At 45.5% G+C, this 19,989-nt stretch overlaps 1 protein-coding gene across 2 annotated transcripts in view; it reads right to left on the bottom strand.

Moving 5' to 3' along the window:
* The window catches only part of ICE1 (interactor of little elongation complex ELL subunit 1), a 56,739-nt gene that overhangs the window by 17,348 nt on the left and 19,402 nt on the right, over positions 1–19,989 (bottom strand). Inside the window, exons 8-13 of one of the 2 annotated variants that reach the window (XM_034998845.1) lie at positions 18,413–18,495; positions 18,178–18,217; positions 18,040–18,096; positions 10,495–10,581; positions 7,308–7,717; positions 399–5,201 (exon numbers count right to left, since the gene is read on the bottom strand). In XM_034998845.1, the coding sequence (XP_034854736.1) occupies positions 399–5,201; positions 7,308–7,717; positions 10,495–10,581; positions 18,040–18,096; positions 18,178–18,217; positions 18,413–18,495 (5,480 nt within the window). The other variant, XM_034998846.1, reaches the window with a different exon arrangement.

The raw sequence follows: 19,989 nt of genomic DNA, 5'->3' as shown, positions 1-19,989 counted from the left end.
GACCCTCAAACTCTCAAATGTGTGTTTGCTATTCACGGAAAAGAAAGGCTCTGTTACAGGAGCATAATTTGATGCTTTGGAGCAAGTCATTTCGAGCCTTTAAACATGCCAGAATTGGTGGGAAAAATGCAACTGCAGTCCTGACAGATACTTTTACTTCTTCAAAATTTTAAGGTATTTGATGAATACAAATGATCAAGTCGCCAGTGTCTTCTCACACCTCAAGTGTACAAAATGCTGACTACAAACAAAGTAGAGGTCACAATGTCTATACGGATAACTGTCGATCTCTAAAATAAAATTTCTGTTCAGGGTAATCTACCACTTTGCTGATAGCAGACAACCTATCTCTGAGGACATGTAATTCCTAACGCTCTTAGAGAAAAGCAGCCACGTACCTTTTTGGTTGTGCTAAATTCATAAACAACTTCCTTCTCTTGATCTCTCATTACAGGCTTTTTAGAGATATTTCCCACATACACGTGACTCCGAATGACAGGTAAGAGATCAAAAGATGACTCTGCGATTTTCTTCAGTGCACCAGCTATGGCTTGGTCATGGGACTCTACGGTTTCTTTTGGGTTTGGAGGCACCTGTGAAACCGTACTGATGGTCAGAAGAGAACTTTCTTCCTCTGTCGTCACACCTTCAGCTTGAGGGAGGTTCCTCCGGAGGGTCTTGCTGACTCCTTCTGCAGTGGCAGCCCCAGTTTCTGGTTCTGGGGACCCGCTGTCCAGCCGCAGTCTTTTGGCACTCCTCAGTGTAGATGCAGACAACGTCCTTTTCCCACCTGCATCCTGGCGAGTCCCCCCATCTCTGGACTTCTCTTGACTACAGTCGCTCCCTGAGCTGCCCCCCGTCTTAACAAAGGCCGTGGACGTTGAGGTAATTGCCTTGAATCCTGTTATAGCGTTGACAGGCCCTGCTAAGCTTTTACAGTCTGCAGACGGACCTCGAGTGAGCTGAATATTCCCTTTGAGGATGTTGAGGGTGCGGGCCCTGGCAGACAGCTCTGGGTACATGGTGTCAAGGATTTTAACGGAATTCTCCTGGGGTCCGGCCACAGCCGTGTGGGCAGGTGCCAAGGGCGGGAGGCGGCCAGGCACGGGGAGGGCATGCTTTGGGGTCGCAGCACAAAACTGCAACGGTGATGACAAGATCCTCTCGCCGGCCAGGGCAGTGGATGGGGACGGAGATGTGCACAGCGGGGAGAGGCATCCCGGCTCTTCTGGCAAAGGAGACATCATAGGAGGCACTGGGATTTCACACAAAGGAGAAATCTGGCCAAGAGGAGAGGTAGGTGAGGAGGGAGAGGAAGTTACTATCAGAGGAGAAACTGGTTGCGAAGTCCTTGGAGGTGTAGCGACCAGAGGAGCGAGCAAGGGTGGCAGGGGAGGCCCCACCTCCTGCCGGATTTTACTCAGAGTATCAGAACAATCTGTAGGAGTCGATGTGTCAGCATTGGCTAAAATGGTCTGAGTTTGATTTTTCTGAGTTTTTGTGTTCTCTCTTTCTCCTGAAAATGACTGAGAACCTTCACTCTGATTAGCTTCAACTCGGCTGGATGCTAAAGCCTTTGCCGGCTTGTTTGATTGATCTTTGTTTGAAATCTTTGATCGATTCTTATTTTTGCTGAATGGCTCTAGTTTCGAGTTAAAGTATGTGTGATCAGATGCAATAGTCTGAGACTCAAAGTTCTGATCATAGATTTCAGAACTAATCCTTACACTAGGTTTGACAGGCCTATTGCGCAAACGACTTTTATCGAAGTTGGTGCTCTGGCTGCTGCTGGAAATTTCCTCTTGGGCACATGACAGGTTGCTGCCACACTGGGGCTCCTGAAATGGACGGCCAGGGTGACTGGTCTCTGGGGACTTGTCCAAGGAAGTAACGGAAAGGAAGCCAGCTCCCAAATCTCCTCGATCTGGAGAAACAGGAATGTCCTCGGGACTGTCACACAGTATGACCTGGTCCACATTTGGCATGAGAGCGACCCCATTTATGATGGTCCAGTGGTCCCCCTTTTCAATGACGAGATTCTGATCCTTATTGATGAGCACGTTTATGACTTCGGAGGTCACTGTTGATATCTGACACTGAAATGTCGTTTCTGCCCCCTCCTCGGCATTGCCCTCCATGGTCTGCCCCACCATGGAGTCAGAGCGCTGGGGGGAGGGCTCTGCCGGCTCCGACAGGACCTCTGCCCCACCACAGATCGGGCTGGTGACATCGGGAACACCCTCAGGACTGCCTGGAGTGACTTTGTTACTCAGTATGCCTCTGGCCGGAGAACGGCCCTTGCTGGCCACGCTGGCTGTTGGAGGGGGTGTTCCTGAAGGGTCTGGCAGGAAGCCACTCACCTCCTGAGGTGGGACGTGCTCTCGGACAGGCTTAGTGGTCAGGCTGTCATGCGTATTTAAGAGCACCAGGTTACTGGCGTCTTTTCCAGGAGAGCTCTCACAGCTGGTCTGAAGCGCCTGGCCGACCCTGGTGAGTACCTCAGACAGCGTTTCCAAGGAACGCCGTGTGAGTTGATCCGTGCTCCTCAGAGGACCGTCATCTTCCTCAGATTCAATCCACTCTTCGGAGGTTTCAAGGGTTTCTTCTTCACAGAGCTGCTTTCTGTACTTCCCTCCTGAGAGCTCACCTGCCTTTAAGTCTTTGTTCATTTCTTTATATAGGGTTCCTTTGCTCGAACATTCTGAAACAGAGTCCCCTGAACTATAATCTCTTAACTGACAACTTTCGAGAAACATCACGACCTCTGATGTGGAAAGTCCGTCTACCTCAGAAAGAGTACTGATGTTGAAGTCCTGCAGCGCGGAGGTCAGACACCCCACCTCAACAGAAGGCCTGGGCTCGGCTGCGCCAGCACCTTCGGCTCCTAAATCTTTTCTGGAGGCACGGGCGGCACCTTGCTGTCTGTCCCCCATCGCGGCTTCGGACTCACTCTCCCCCTCGCTGCAGCTAGGTGCCTCACTCTCCTCCACCTCTGTGTCGCCACCGCCTGCCTCCCGAATGCCCGTGTAACACAGAGCCCCAGCGAGGCCACTCTGGGGGACAGCATGCGTCTCTTCATCTTTCCTGAGAATGGCCGATGGAAGAGCAGTCCCTGTAGTGCCTGGACCTTTAGGAGAAGCACTGCCAGGAGTCTGAGATGGCAGCTCTAGAGACTCCAGGCTCTGCTGGACACGAGGAGAGTCCTCTGAGACGGCCAGGGCCTCACCACTAGATCTGCCCGTGCCACCAAAGGGTACTTCGTCCACAGGAAAACTTCTCGACGCTGGCACTTCTGTGGCGGGAAGGAGTCGATCCCCACCTAGCCCAGACGAGTCCAGATCCGTGGCATGAAGGAGCAGACTTTGCTTCTGCACTTCTTCCTGTGCTGAGGCTTCCGTCACAACGTCTTGGTTTTGGACCGGGATGTTTTTAGAAGAGAAAGACAGTCCGCTATTTGTGGAACAATGAGAATTTCCTACTGGTAAAGAAGCACTTGGAAAACTGAAGTCTAATTTTCTCCACGAGGTGAAAACTTGTGGCGAGGTCCCTTCAGTAGCAGCCGTCCCCTGCGCATCCCGTGCCGTGTCCTCTCCTTCTCTGCCACGTCTGGCTACAGATGACATGGATGCAGCCCCAGAACCGGCACGTGCTGCCCCGAAGGCAGATTCAGTCCCCCGCCTCCAGTGCTCCGGTCTAGCACTCTGCGCCGTGTCAGGCCTGGCCTGCTTGGTGATCACGGACACTTGGTTTGGCAACAGCGATGTAGCAGCCCTGAGCCCCACAGCATTATTTTCTCTAGCAAGTTCAGGCTTGGATGTGGATCCTCTACTCTCTAAGGGTGGCACTGCCTTTTCTACCTGATGGTTGGTCTTCTGTTCATATTCTGACTTAGCTCTCATCCTTTCTTCCCCACCTCTCCTTAACAGATCACTATGGTGCCATGAAGGGCTTTTAACAAAACCAAACCCACTCTTGGTCAAGCCACACTGAGACTCTAGCAATGGTGAAGAATCCGCCCTAGTCAGGGGGAGCTCAGTTCTGGGACCCTGACTTCCACACTGTGCCTCTTTCATAGCTTTTATAAATACTGACTGTGCAAGTGAACAGACTTTGGGCATGCCTTTCACAACATTTGTGCACCCGACCTCACTGCTGCTCTGATTATTAAAATCTGACGCTCCCAACTCAGGGCTCAAAGCACACAAGCTATTCTCCAGATGGTTCTGTCCGGCAGGACACTCTGGGGGCTCAGGCTGCAGATCTAACATGTTCAAGGTTTCAGCTTGTAACTTTTGTTCAGAGTGATGCAGTTCCATAGGGGTAACTTTAGCAGGAATGTGTAGATCATGACCATACTTTAACCCAGAGGAAGACGGGGAGTCACTGCAGACAGACGATGTTCCCGAGGTAGAAGAGGAAGAAAGCCTGGCGTCAACACTGAGCCCTGTGACACCCATTGCATCACCTGCATTGTCCTCTGGTTCAGGTGATGCTCCTAAAATGAATCCTTGAACATCTCTCTCCTTCCCCAATACCCTACACATTCCCTGAAAGTGGTCAGAGATTGACAGATGATCTGATTCAAGAGGGATTTCACTAGTTAGCATCCACTTAGTAAGCTGTGATTTGGGTGATCCTATCATTTTGGATAGCAGGGTTTTTCCTTCAGATTCCATGAGCTCACTGAATGGCCTCTTGCCGAGGGGAGAACACACATCAGACTTCTGGAGGGCCTCTCCCCTGCCCTGTGCCCGGCTGCCAGACGACGTCTCAACACACACATTTCTGATGGGCTCATGAAGCATGTTCTCAGTCTGCACTGACTTATCCGCCTCTCTAACCTCTCTCTGTCTTTGTGCCTCATCTAAAACGCCTCTTCTCCTATCACTCGTCGATTCAGATGACACCATCCAGTGTTTCTCACGAGCTAAGGAGTATGTGGCTGAAGGCTCTCTCAGTGTTGCTGTGAATGTCCCAAACCCGACAGTTGTCACTTCATTTACTTCCAATGTAGTCAGAGCTTGGGTGGCTTCATGTGATTTGAGCTTTTCCTCCCAGGTACCACTACTTCCTTTACTTTTTCTGGATGAACCAAAATACTGTGATTCAGACGTCTCATCTTCTGAAACAGACTCAGCAGAATTTCTATGTTGGGACGATTCATTATCACTGGAATCTGTATACTCTCCAAAGTAGGTTTCCTTAAAAATGAATGAGTTATTCTTATTAGTTAAATATTAACTGAACTTACTAAACACAGCTACCAATTAAATGCCTTAAAAAAGTGATTCTTACTAAATACTAATTGAACCTACTAAACGTAACTACCCATTAAATGCATTCTTGAAGAATCCTTTAAAACACAGCGAGGAAAGGGTAATTCCCTGTCTGGAAGCTAGCGGTAGGTAGACGAACTGCAGTCTGAGCACCAAGCTGCCGCCGTTTCCCTGACCTGTGTCCCCGAGTCCCCCAAACTCCCACCACTCGCTCCTCCCACAGGAGACACAGCCAGGATTAGGTCTACTCTGCGGAGGCCAAACATTCCTAGTCTCCAGCTCTCCCTCCCGGTTCCTGGCACAAAAGGTGTCCGACTCTGGCTGCACAGCCTCTCGTCCCCCTGCTTCCAGGTCACTCCTCCGCAGGCGTCCAGCTCCAGCGCAGCGGGACCGGCCACCACTCTGGGGGACGTCTTGTACGTAGCTCGTGCCCACAGGTCCTCGTGCCTAGCCTGCGTCTGGGATGTCGCTACCAAGCAGACAGGCTCCACCTCTTTCAACAGTATGCACACTGACACTGCTCCTTCCCACACAGCCCGCTCTCCATCTCCGCCCCAGAAACCCTAACCACCCCTGGGCAGCCCCTGCTGTCTTGGAGGGACAGCCCCCACCACATGGCCCAGCAGGAGAGCTGGTTCCTCAACCGCCTGGCCTCCTTCTGAGCACCACACTCATGGTTCTAAAATCCTATTGCACGAGTCCCCTTGCAAGCCCCATGCATGCCTCGGAGCCACACCTGACACAGCACCCTCCCACCCACGCAGGGCTGCTGCTTTTCTTTGCTATGTTCCTCCCCACCTCCTCCACCTCCCTAAACACCACACTGAAAACCTCGTCAAACGCTACTCATTCACCCTCATAACATTTCTCAAACCAGCCCCACCTCTTGAACCCAGTGCTGCTGCAGGGATGAGAATTCGAGAATGGCGGCAGCTGCTGATTCAGTCCCAGGGATCTCCCCTGCTATGCTCTTGCCTCTGTCCAGACTACCCCCACTCCCTACTCGATCACACGGAATCTAAATAGAAACTTGCAACTGAACATCTATCATTAAGTCCACTTCCCAGGATCCACCAAGGACTTCCCACTGCCTTCACGATAAAATGGAAAGTCCTAAGGGCACAGATGGCCTCTGCGGACCTGGGAAGTGTGAACATTCTCTGGCACAAACTCACCTTCAATCCCATGACTCTATAAAGAGCTCCCCCACCTGAAGCACCCCCGCCCTCCTGAACACTCAGCTGGGCCTTGTCTTCCCAGAGCATCCTTGCCCCCTCCAACCGCCTCCCTCAGGAGCCAGCCTCTGGCCTGTGTCCTCTCCAGCCGGTGTGCCCCCCAGCCCGGCAGTCTCTACCAAAGTGGTGCAATTGCCTGCTCCCTCCTCCGCCCAACTGCCACACAAGATCCAGCAACTGGTAACCATGGCCTGTGTCACGTCCGTGTTCCCAGGCCAAGCGCAGCCCCCGGAACAGAAGAGACGTACACTGCTTCCTGAAAGAAGGGAGTGACTCAGAGCAATGCATTTATCTGCTCCTTAAGCCAAAAAGCATACAAATCTGCTTCTCAAGACTAACTTCCTAAGAATTTACAATAAACCATTCTGCAAACACATGTAAAGGTGCTGAAGTCATCAAGCAAAAGCGGGGAATTCGGCAAACACAGGTTAATTGGCATGTATGCTACGTACATGGATTCCCCATCTCTGAAAAACTCCAGACCCGCAAACGTGCACTTAATCCATTCACTGCATTAGGTGCCAGGCGGCAGAAAGAAGAACAATTAGAACACAGTCCTCCCACATGGGACTGCGAATTTGGTTGTGGATAAAGACACACAGAATGCAACCTTAAGTGAACATGTCATGTGATCCACGTTGATCCAAAGAGCGCTGGCATGCCCTAGTCAGTTCTCACATCTGTCCCCAGTAAAGTCTGGTCTGAGTATCACTGAGCAGCACTCCCTGAGTATGGCTAAGGTGTCAGGATGGGGAACGTGCCCGCATGATAACTCAAATGCCAAGTGCAAACTCACAGGTGCGAGCGAAGAAGGTAATGTGCTCAGGGGTGGTAGGGACACCAGAGGGGGTGACGGCACTGGAGACAACAGAGGAGGGGGAAGTTTGAAGAAATCAACTGCCGCCTGGAGATCTTCATCAAAACAGTGATCACGATCAGAGAAGTCAGTACTGTCCTCGTCGTCCCTCGGCACTGCGAGTTCAGGATGCCGGCCCTCATTAGAAACATGGTCATCACAGTGCGCGGCTCCACTGGGCCCCTCTCCCCCCACACGTCTACACGCAGAGAAGTCACCCTCTATTTCCATGGACAGTTCTGCCAGGCACGTCTGCACAGCTGCAGCTCTGAGCGGCCTGCCTCCCGCTGGAGGAGGCAGGCCATCATCCCTGGACTCTGTGGGTCCGGGGTTTTCTTTGGCAGGTTTCTCTGTAGGAGAAAAAGGTAAATACCAAACATCTGTAACATCAAGAAAACTTAAGAAAATTATCCTAACTGTTCAAAATGCTTTACTGAAGAAACCCAAATAAGGAGAAACATTTTTTAAAAGGCACCCAATCCCTTCCTACAGATTACCCTGTAAGACCTGAACACATTTCATGTAGGTACACTTCCCTCACAACAAGCAGGACAAGAAGGCAGGCGGGCGGGTGGAGGCGATGCCCTGTGGCCCACGGGCAGCAGGGCACACGGGTGGAAAGGCATCGCGGTGGTGGGAACGGGCCTGGATGGCATGCTCCCCCTCTCAGAAACTATCTTTCCACACAACCAGCAGCATTCGGAGACACAGCTTTGTGCAGAGAGGCTGACAGGGAACACAATTTCCTCTGTCTGAAAAACAATCAAGAATCAGCCAACATAAAGCCTACCCAATAACGATATTTGTACAATGCTGCAATTAAGGGACTCAACAAGGCACATACATACTTTGTGTATTACAGTGCAATAGGAAAGTTACTGTAAAAAGCCAGTGATTTGGGGGTCTTGATTTTGGTGAACTTCAAGTGGTACTTATTATCAGTGAAGACATGGAAAAAATAACCATTTGTAATATCTTAAAGCTATAAAAATATGTTTTACATAAGGACTCAAGGCTCCCTGGAGAAGTGACTGACTATAGGGCTGGGGAGGGGAAAATACAAATAGGGCCTGAAACATCTTGCAGAGTCAGAAAGAAATTCTCAAAACAGGCTGGGGTATGCCTCAAGGGCCCAGGAGCCAACCTGAAAACAGTCCCAATAACCAAAGCTGGAATAATTTGAACGATGAAATAAACAATGGTAGTTATGAATTATAATGCAGAGAATAAAGAATTCCAATTAATTAATGTAGAAGGAACGAGAGAAATACAAAATCGCTATTAGACTAAGCAGGCTTCAGTGGTGGACGCTAAAATCAGCGGGCTAGAGTGGGAGAAAAACAGACTATCTGCAGAGTATCCATGTGTCTCCCTCAAGATAATTCACAGTAACCTAACAGTAGAGAAACCTGGCAGACACCACCTTGAACAAGTGGTCCTACTCTCACCCATGTCATCCATCCCCCCATCCCCTCCCCGGTACAATGTCAGAGTGTGGAGAAGAGCGCAAGGCCACCACTGTGGAGTTCTTGCTGTAAAGAAGTCTTCACCTAATATGAGAAAACAGCACACAAGCCAAAACTGATAGGTTTCCTACGAAATGATGCTTGCTCTCTGAAAGTGGGTAAGACAGGAGACAAAGCGACACAGATGAACTGCCAGACTAAGGGGGCGGAAGGCGGAGGGCTGCTAGGTGCAACGTGGGCTCCGGGAAGGGACACATGCCCAGAGACATCCATGGGACCTTTCGCTTAGCTAACAGTCTTGCACCAAGGGATAAATTCAGGGGAATCTGGATGAGGAGTCTAAGGGAATTCTCTGCACTATTTTTTAAAATTTTCTCAGATAAAAACAAAAAACTAAAAAAAAAGAAAAAAGTGTATTTTAAGACTGAAGATTCCAAAGACTCCATGCTTTCCTTTCTACTTGAAAAAGTTAACATGAAGCAATACACGTATCCCTCAAAATAGTTTGCTTTTAAATAAAAACACCAAATTATGAAATGGAGAGCCCTTTTAATAGTACCTTGAACAACGTGGAATCAAGTGCTTAGGATAAAATACGACTACTAGCTGCCGAAGCAGATTTAGAGCCCCGGCCTACTGCTGCGCGAACAGATGAAGACGCGGACCGAGAACCGCAGGGGCTGGCTCACGAGACGCAGGCGCCACCTGCTTGCACTCGCAGCGCTACCACGCAGCAGGCGACAATCCAACAGGCCTCTCTCCACCTCGCAAAACCTCACTGAGTCAAGCACAAATGAGAATCAGCAACTTGCCTGGTAACATTTTTCTGAGGGAACTCTGCCTTCAGAAGCCTGAGAGTGAAAACTAGGCACACATCTCTACAGATCTAGATCCTCAATGATCTGTGAATTCACAGGAGCTAATGATAAGAAACCAGTAAAACGGGAAAAAAAAAAAAAAAAAAAAAAAAAAGCTAAGGAGCGCTTTAATCTTATGCATGAAGGCTAACTTCTCCCCATCCACTCTGGGATGACTAATACCTATTTCCAAATCTTAAATCCTGAGTAGGGTGTGACTGAGAACATGGAAGAAGGCCTCCACAGCTTTGCCTGCGGATCAAGATAGCCCACAGATGAAGTCAAAACTGAAAATTAGTGGGTGGTGCTGCAGAGTAATAATCTGACGTGACGTGACAGCAGGAAAGGAAACCGCTTATCGGACACCACCAGTATTCTAAAGGAGACTGAATGTACAGATCGGCTGCTATCAGTTCAGTTTTGGCTTGTGTGCTATTACAGGAAAAGTAAATGCAGTGAGGCCGCTACTGGATGGGTGACACTCGTGAAATGATTCAGAAAGCACCATGCCTCCCCAGTCCTCTGCATGTTCCCGCCACAGACACTCCCCTGTGTGTCCTTCCAGCTTCGCATGTCCTCTGACGAAAGCCACTATTAAAAAAGTAAAAGCCGGATACACTTACTGAGACCAGAAGCCACACTGAAGTTTGGAAAGGAGCTCTGTAACCGAAAGTACCCAGTCCAGTTTATTTCATTCTTTCAATGTCAGATTCAGGAGACAGTAAAAGCTGAAGGCATACAATACCCATGGTAAACATTTCTACTTCCATGCATGAAATGTACTTCTGGAACCTTCTCTCTCACCTGTGATACATTGGCTGCCCTCACCAGGTAGTCTGTGTGTTGTGTTTATGCAGAGCCAGAGTTCCTTCAGAAGTAGCTTTACTTTTCCTGTCAAAAAGAGTAAAGTATTAAAGACATGTCATTTGGCTCAATCTACAAAAGGCCAAAACACACACCTGGGAAATGAGGACTTCTCAGGGGCTGGGGAAATAAATAGGCACTGAGATTTCTTCCCCAAATCCAACCACTATGCATAACTGGCTAAGCTGCTGATGGGAAGGCCTGCAACGCTCCAGCTGAACGCTGAAGACAGGCTTATTTTTTCCTAGGGGTGAGGGGAATGGGAGGACACAGGACTCAAAAGACTAAATCTACTTCTGGTAAAAGTCTTTATCACCTTTTTGTATGAATGGACCAAATACACATTCTTGGGACTTTCTACAGAAAGTGGTAAGAGATAAGGGATAGAAGCAAAGATATAATGACCGATGTAAGAGATGTTGGCTCTACATTTACTATAAACAATAATAGAAAAGCACCCCTCAGTGACATGAGGGTGTCAGAAAACCCATCAGAATTGACCATGCTGGGTAGAGCATGCAACTCATTGATCTCAGGGCTGGGAGTTCAAGCCCCACACTGGAGGTAGAGATTACTTTAAAAATCTTAAAAAAAAAAAAAAAAAGACTTGGCCAAGTTCTAACTAACCTGGCGGCTTTGTGGACAATAGAAAATCCATTAATAGTCTTAAGGAGTAACAGGGTGGAAGACAAAAACGTGTGTATAAACACATGGAAAGAAAGAGATTATCACACAAACGAGCAGACACACAGAGAAACACATGTTTTTAGAAGGCAAGTGAAAGTCGTGGAATTTTTATAAATTTTCAAAAGGGTCAGGATTCCTACAACAGTTAAGAACCATTGGTTGAGGTTGAAAGGTACATATTTCTACAGATTTAGATCCTCAATGATCTGTGAATTCAGATCGTTTTAACTATGCCAAGCCTAATAAAAATCATATAACTTTAGGAATATGACACTATGGTTTTAAAGTGAGTTTAACATTAATACGTACATACAATCCTAAAAAACTCCCAGAACAAAAAGTATTCATAAAAATTTAAGTATGAATAGCTTATGGTCAAATATGCATAAAAAGACCAACCACACTAATAAAAATTCAACTAAAGATAAGCTTTAAGTATTAGATAATTTCAGGCCACCTCAAGTTCTATTATAGTTTCCTTGAAGTTCTTAAATTGACCTGAAGCATGTATCGAAAATACTGAAATCTTTGATCTAGTTCTAGAGAAGATAAAAGACCAACCTTTTAACACAAAATATCTGCAAGAACTCACAAATTTTGAAATAGGTCAGCCCTATTTAAGCTGGCAAACAGCATCACTCCACAAAGAGCGCTGTCCCCAGAAGAGGGGACCAGGGTAAGTGGTGAGGACATAGTAACAGGCAAGCTTAAAAAGTTTCCTATTTCCAGCCTCTCTGGAGCCCAATCAACTTCTGACTGTCACTGTGTATGAGGCATGTCTATTCTTGAGTTCCAAAATTCTGTGATCAAGTAATTTATCTACATTGTGATTTAACCCACCCAAAAGCCTGCTTCCAAATGCTGTAATCCCCTTTGCTTAAATGACCTGACCAGGATCCCTGCTTATTACGTATACCCAAAGCAGCAAACAAGGAACCTTAAAAAAAAAGAAAAAAAGTTACTTTTCTATTCCTATGGAGGCTATTAAGCAGAGCTATGCCTATTCTAACTGAGCACTCATTCACTACTTTTTTTTTTTTTTTTTTTTAAAGATTTTATCCATTTGACAGAGAGAGACACAGCAAGAGAGGGAACACAAGCAGGGGGAGTGGGAGAGGGAGAAGCAGGCTTCCCGCCGAGCAGGGAGCCCGATGTGGGGCTCGATCCCAGGACTCTGGGATCATGACCTGAGCCGAAGGCAGATGCCCAATGACTGAGCCACCCAGGCGCTCCACTCATTCACTACTTCTAATCTGACAAAACAGAACTATCCATTCCCAGTAAAGCAGGAAAAAAAAAACACTTCATTACTGAGCTGTGAAGAGAAAAGCTCATTATGTTGAACTGCACACCTTCCGCCAATCCCGTACAATCCTGCCTGAATCAAAACCTAAGGCGTCCATGAGTGTCTCTGCACTCGTCTGCTCCACTGAGCTGTGTGGCATTAGACGAACACCAGGCTTTCACTGTGATACCGTCACAACTGTGTTTGACAGTCTGTGTGGGCATGAGCCTTGCTCAGGTTTTTCCTTTTCAAAAACTTGATTATTCCGAACATCTATTCTATCCTGCTAAGCCTTCACCATCTGCTTGTGCTTTCCCATCTAAAACCTCAGTGGGATTTGCGTAAGACTGGGTCTTTAGAAATACATCTGGGGAAACCTTACATCTTTACACCGTGAGCCTCTGATCCAGTAACAATGCTCACTCACGTGTTCTGGTCTTTCACCCTCTTCCACGGCTTCACGGGCTTCCTCATAGAAGCCTGGCGCCTGCTTTTAGGTTTTCTCTTCCTAGACATGATGGTCCCGTCGCCTTAACAGGTTGTTCTCATTCCGTCCCTATTCTGATAGGTTGAGGATGCCGCACTCAGCATGCTCAAAGTATGTATCAGCACTCTGCCAAACTCCCATACTTGTTTTCAAGTGGAGTCTACCTAGACGGTGTCATCTGTGAAATAATGACAATTCGGACTCTTCCTTATTAGGACGTACAGACCCTGCTCTCCCCCCACTGGCTCCACTGCACAGAGCAGGGCCCCCCGCCCTGTGCGTACAGAACGCAGGGAACAAGAAGCGCGTGTGACGGTAGTCTGACGGTAAAGACTAGGCTCTTCAGCTTCCATCCTCCTCAATTTCAAAATGTGTTTTTCTATCATTACCTCACCAGATATTTTTTAATGAGGAATGGGTGCTGAACTGAGATGATTGTATCATTTTTCTCTTAACCAGTGGTTGTGGTCTTCCTGAGATAAACCCCTAAATCATAATGTGTCTGTATTCTCTATTACTATGAGACTGGAGTTTTCAAAATTTCATTTGGTATTTTTGCAGCTGTATTCCTAAGTGACAGTGCATGTGTGCACATGTCATTCTTAGCTGGTTCTGGTGCAGGGCTATTTGAGTCTAAGTTCTCAGAGAAACAAAATAACAATAAAGATATTAGTCTTATTCACTGAAGCCTTTATAGAACTCACTTGTAAGTCATTCGGATCTTGTATGGTATTAGATCTTTAACTTTTTTTTTTTTTTTTAATTTCTTCTGCATTATTTTTCTGGTTCAGGTTTGCAACAACGATCCCAAGTCAATCTGAGCATGTTTTCCTTGAAAATGGTCTATTTCACAAACATGATTCAATCTGAATATAAATGTGTGAATTCAGAAATTCTCTCACTGTGGCTTTTCATGGCTTTCTCCGTTGTGTTATCCGTCGTGATGCTTTTGTGTTTCTGTTCCTTCCATTCTTGATCAGACTTGCAGAAGAGCTGTCGGTTTCAACAGCTCTGTGAAGATCCAGCTGTTTGTTTTAATGGGCCCAAATCAAATGCTTTGGCTCATTAACTTATGTTTTCTTCTTCATCAACTCCTTCTTTCCATTTTCTTGTTTCTGTTGCATTTTCCTACTTTCCTGTCATTCTTGCTTTCTGTAGTTCTTGCTTTCTATAATAATCACGGAAGATTACTCATTCCTATGAATACCATACTGAGAGTATCTCAGATTTTAATACTGCCCTATGGTTGTTTATTTCAGTTTTAATGTTCTCTGCTACCCAAGAGGAGTTTGTTTGTGTTAATGCATGCTCACTTACCAGACAGGTTTGGAAAGTTGTGGGGCTTGGCGGGGGGTGTGGGGGGGTCAGGGGGAGGGAGAGATTTTTATTAATATCTTACTAAGTATCAGTATCATAATAATATCTCATATTAGGCTGGAGTTTCCGTTATCTAGCAGAGTCAGCTTTCATATAAGTTGGAAAGTATTTTAAAGAATTCTAGGTTTGTGGTTTAAAAGAGTTAGATATAAATCGTCAATCCTAAAATCACAAATCCAATTCCACCTATTTTGTCTGCTTTTACAAACAATGGTCTCTGAGAAACATACCAAAGCCTCCCATGGAAACAGGTAACTATTCCCTCTAGAATTTCCAGGCATTTTACCATAGAGTTTCGTGTTCTTAGTCTATGACAGTAGCATCTTCTTGGTGAACTGTACCTTGAAGAAACCTGGATATTCCCTTTTAAACCATGTAAACTCAGTTCTAGGCTTGAATTACTTTTTGCCTGGTTACTGCTTTCAAGTTAGCATTTGCTCGAAATTTCTCTATCCATCTCTCTACATTCAATCTTTCCACTTCATCTGATTTTAAAAATACTTCCTACTAACATGCCAGAAATAAAGGTCGTACACAAAATCATGCTCAACACCTGAAAGACCTTTCCAATATAAATATTACATGTGTATCCTGCTCTGAGATGGGTCCTTCAATTATTTCTTAGTGACCTTCCCTCCTTAGGGCTCTGGCCTCCCCTCGGAGAGGTCCTGGTATGTGACCACTGTGACGTCTACGATCTTGTTTTCCATACTTGAGAACCCCACTGGCTCAATTTCATTGCAGCAGCCGATTCTCTAAGGACACTAACTCTATATTCTTAACGTTTTCTTCCCTCCCATTCGTGATTCAATACCGTTTCCTCAGGGTTTTTCTCCTTGGTGCCTTTTATCCCCACGACTCTGCTTCTCAGTTTTAGATGAAACCTGAGGCAGGTCATCTTTGAGAGCCAGTGTATAATTCATCAGCCTACATTCCTCTGGCAATACATGCAGGTTCTCATTTCATGGACCTAAGGGACCCTGACTTCGGAGGGAAGGGATGCAGAGTGAAGCAGTTACAAGGATTTATTTATTTATTTTTTTTTTAAAGATTTTATTTATTTATTTGACAGAGAAAGACACAGCGAGAGAGGGAACACAAGTAGGGGGAATGGGAGAGGGAGAAGCAGACCCCTCCGCCGAGCAGGGAGCCCGATGCGGGACTCGATCCAGGGACTCCAGGATCATGACCTGAGCCGAAGGCAGTTGCTCAACCGACTGAGCCACCCAGGCGCCCAGTTACAAGGATTTATACGGAGAACGTAAATATCTAATTTTCTGCGAACAGGAGTGGCTATCCTTCAAAGCAGGTGCAATTACCCAATTTTCTGATTTTCTTATATCCACACCCGCTCAGAGCGCCTCCTATGTTGCAAATGACACTTCACAGAACTAAACTTTGGGCCACAACGTGTGGATAAATGCCAGAAGCTGTTTTTGAAACCAGAAGGCTATACATTCTTCACCCCGAATCCATTACCTGGCAAACCACTAATGTCTTGCTCTGTCTCCCACTCCCTGCACCTCTGATCTAAAGAAATGCAGGGCTTCTACAATCAAACTTTCTTTATGAAGCCTGCTGTTTTCTCTGTAATTTTGGGTTTCACCACCAACTGATATCATCTGCTTTACATTTTCCTCCACTGGTAGTAAAATTTTAACTCTAAAAAGAGTTTTTTGTTTTTTTTTAATTTTCTGCCATCTCTAATGGATTTAGAAGGAAGGAAAGGCAAATGTGGCATTCAGGTGGCCTTTCAAAAAGTGAAGTCAACCCAATAGTTTCTAACTTGTGAATTGCTTTCAGAAGTACAGATGAGCCTTGAACATGGGGGACAGGGGTGCTGACCCTCTATAGAAGTGAAAATCCACCTGTAACTCTGAATCCCCTAAAACCTAACTACTAATAATAGCCCAGTGTTAACCGGAACCTTTCCTGTTAACATAACAGGCAATAACATGTATTTTATACTTTGTATGCATCATATACTATATTCTTACAATGAAGTAAGCTAGAAGAAAGAAAATGTTAAAAAACCGTAAGAAAGGGAAAATACATTCATAGCACAGCACTGTGTTTATAGAAAAAAACCCACATAGAAGTGGACATGCATGCAGTTCAAACCAGTGTTGCTGAAGGGTCAACAGTATGATGAGAGAAAAGTGTTAAAGATATACTTAGCAATTAGGAATTAAATCCCCCAAGGTCCACAGGTAAATAATTAACAGATTCCTAAAGACTTCATGTATTTACCTGGAAGAAGTAAAATGTACAGCAGAAAACAATCACCCTCATGGTGTGGGATGAGAAAACAGAATGCAGAGATAGAGAGCAACTCCGAGGACACAGGGGGAGGGTTCAGTTTTAAATAGCAAGGCTTGAGAACAGTCAAATCCTAAAACAAACCCGTTGGTCCAAAAGAGAAGATGACGAAAGCAGCAGCTGACCGCTGGCTGGGAGAACCAAGCCCGGCGACCCCTCCACTTCCCTGGGCAGCACCTAGGACTCAAAGCCTGGCCTTCCACACAGAGGGGCAAGGCAAAGAGGGTTGAAGCATGTGGACCTAGGCAGCAGTGACAGTGGGAAATGGCAAACAAGTGCCCAGGCAACCGAAAGGTGTTAACTATTAAAGTCTTGAGCACAGGAAAAGGTGATCTTGTGCTCTGAATTAAAAATAAAAGTAAAGCAGGGCGCCTGGGTGGCTCAGTCGTTAAGCGCCTGCCTTCAGCTCAGGTCATGATCCCAGAGTCCTGGGATCGAATCCCACATCGGGCTCCCTGCTTGGCAGGAAGCCTGCTTCTCCCTCTCCCACTCCCCCTGCTTGTGTTCTCTCTCTCGCTGTGTCTCTCTCTGTCAGATAAATAAATAAAATCTTTAAAAATAAAAAATAAAAAAAATAAAAGTAAAGGACGAAGAGACAGGGTAAAGGAGGCTTCTAAAAATAAGCTATATCCTTGTGGAACAATGGAAGTGGTTTTAGTAATCTCTACTTGGAGGAAAAATAACACATCAGTAACATAAAAATACCATTATTTCCTTATTTATCATTTGAATTCCATCTCCACCAAGAAAGTGAGATAGGTAGAGAAGAAATCCATATTCTCCTTTTTTAAAAATGAAGAATGAAATGCAGAGAAGTAAATGGCCGCCTACAACATTAACACACTGCGTGACAAAATGAAGACTGAAACATCTGTGACTTCCCTGTTCCACGACCACTGTCTTACCTCCCCTTACAACACTTGGCTTCCCTCCAAAAATACACTGGAGGGCTTTGATTCCAGTTTTCCTGCCTGACCTTAACAATTTTTATATACTTGGCACCCAAGAAACTTTATAAATTAACTTGGCAAACTTTAACCTAATAAAAAACTATACTTATTTATTGCAAAGTATGGAAATTATACCACGGACTAGTTTTCATTTCCCAAACAATATTGCTTTTTGACTCTTTCATTCACCGGATATGATCAGACAGCAAGGTGATATAATACATACAACAGATCTGACGAAGACGTAAAATAGGATATGACTTCTCTAACATGAACATCTGCTGAACCTAGAAATTCTGCAATTACAGGTAAGAGTGACAAGCAACCTCCCAGACCACTGAACGGCACAGAAATTAGTAAGAAATCTGTAATATACTCACTTTTATCTATGCTTCCATAAGAATCACTTGAAATTTGTGTTCCAATGTGTCTCAACTCTAAAATCATGGGGAAAAATACAGTTAATAAAGAATATTGCAGGTCAAAACAGAATTTTCAAGCAGTAAGTGAATGCTCACCCTTTTCATTTTTCTGTTTAGAAAATTCATCGAGCCGTTCCTGTGGAAACAAAGTGCTGACAGTGTTTGTAAGGGGTAGGGGGAGTGTAGGCATCCCACACCGGGTCTAAGGGGGTAGCCCCGCGGCGCTGCGGATGGCGTGCACCAGGCGGCCCCGCCCGACTCCCACGTGATGAGGATGCTAAGGAGCCCTGAGGCCGCGAGTGTCACCTGGGTGCGCACTATTATCTATTACCTGTGTCTTCTTAAATTCCTTTTCAAGTATTTTCTTCTCATTCCTCAGCTGCTTGAAGTCCTGCGTTTGCTTGACAGCAGCCTCTTTAAAGAGCGCAATGAACAAGACACACAACAATTGACCAACTTCACAGCTACCACTAAGGAAATACTCAAAATATCTACTGAGAGCTTTTCTCATTTCATAAAACTTTGAAACAAATTTTGTAAAAAGTTACTGTTCCTTCAGCACTTCCTCAGTCAGGGATAAATGCAGGAACATGGTTTGTTTAAACTGTTATCTATAAAACCACAGACTTGGCAGAGGCCCCAAGACGCCTTTGCAATCCCAGCAGGAGCCAGCCCACGCCCTCTGGTCAGGCAAGAAACCCAACACACATGAACTTTCGAGAAGGAGGGGCACTGCTTCCTCCTGCTCTTCAGCAATAAGCAACATTCATGTTTCGGAGATTTTAGAGCTGTGGCTTCATCTCGGAATACAGTCAATACCATCCTCTCTCTTGGGGAGGAGGGGCAATCTTCTCCATGCTTATTATAGTGTTACTTCTTCCTGGAACTCCCATCAACAAGCTGATAGTTCCAGCTGCTAATACAATACCTGTGTTCTAGATCTATTTTAAGGTATTGTTTTAGCTCTTCCCTGGATCTTCAGCAAATTCTTCAATCTGGTTTTTGGTTCTGAAGCACATGGTCCAAATATATTATTAAGAATCTAACCAGCATTAACCTTACCTGAGTATGTTCATACACAATTGCCATGAAAACTAAAATGCCATAAAACACCATAGTAACAATCCTTTCCTGACTCCTCTAATGAGCTTGAGTATTTTTTTACTTGATTATTAGGCCACATCGCTCACTAGGGGAAAATATCTTTGTCACATGGGAAATAAAGGCTACACTTCTCTTCAAAGGAAATCTGTCCTAAAAGGTGCACATAGTCTGAAATGCACAGGCATCTCAGATCTCTTTAAAACATTTCCTTAGATAGAAATTTATCTCCACATACCAGCAAGAGAAAGCCATACTTAAAAAGAACACGATGATGTCATATTTACTGCCATATTGTCAGTGTTTGTGCAAAAACCAAATCAGAGGAAAAATTGTTACCAAAATATTTGTAGAGTTTAAATCTAAAAACCTGGGCTCAATCTAGGTAAACTCATGACTGGAAGTATTTTCAGCAAGTTCTCTTCTATATGCCCCGATCCAGCTAAATTTAAATTCTTCACACTCCACATGAAAAACGAACCATGCTCTGAGGCAGAGCACCATCAGTGTGTCATCACTATCTAAAAACATCAAGTTTCCTGGTACTAAAAGCAGTAACCTTCTCTTTCCACTAACCACTTATTTCAGGAAAGAATGAAAAGCCCCATAACATGTAAATTTCAAAATTAAATCCTTTTACTGACTGCTGCTTTTTAAGGTACAAATATGGACTGCCATTATTTTGAGTGCAAAACATTTCAAAGATTTGGCATATGCCATTCCCATATTCCTATCCGGAAACTGAGAGGAGTATTCAAACTTCTCCTTAATGGTGGCCTTAGCGCGATCATTCGGGATGCACCCTTG

Source organism: Mirounga leonina, unplaced genomic scaffold (assembly GCF_011800145.1).
Source record: "Mirounga leonina isolate KUSES-001 unplaced genomic scaffold, KU_Mleo_1.0 Mir_95, whole genome shotgun sequence".
In the NCBI taxonomy this organism is placed as follows: domain Eukaryota; kingdom Metazoa; phylum Chordata; class Mammalia; order Carnivora; family Phocidae; genus Mirounga; species Mirounga leonina.
Note: the sequence above shows the minus strand (reverse complement) of the source record. Positions and strands in the feature narration are given on the sequence as shown.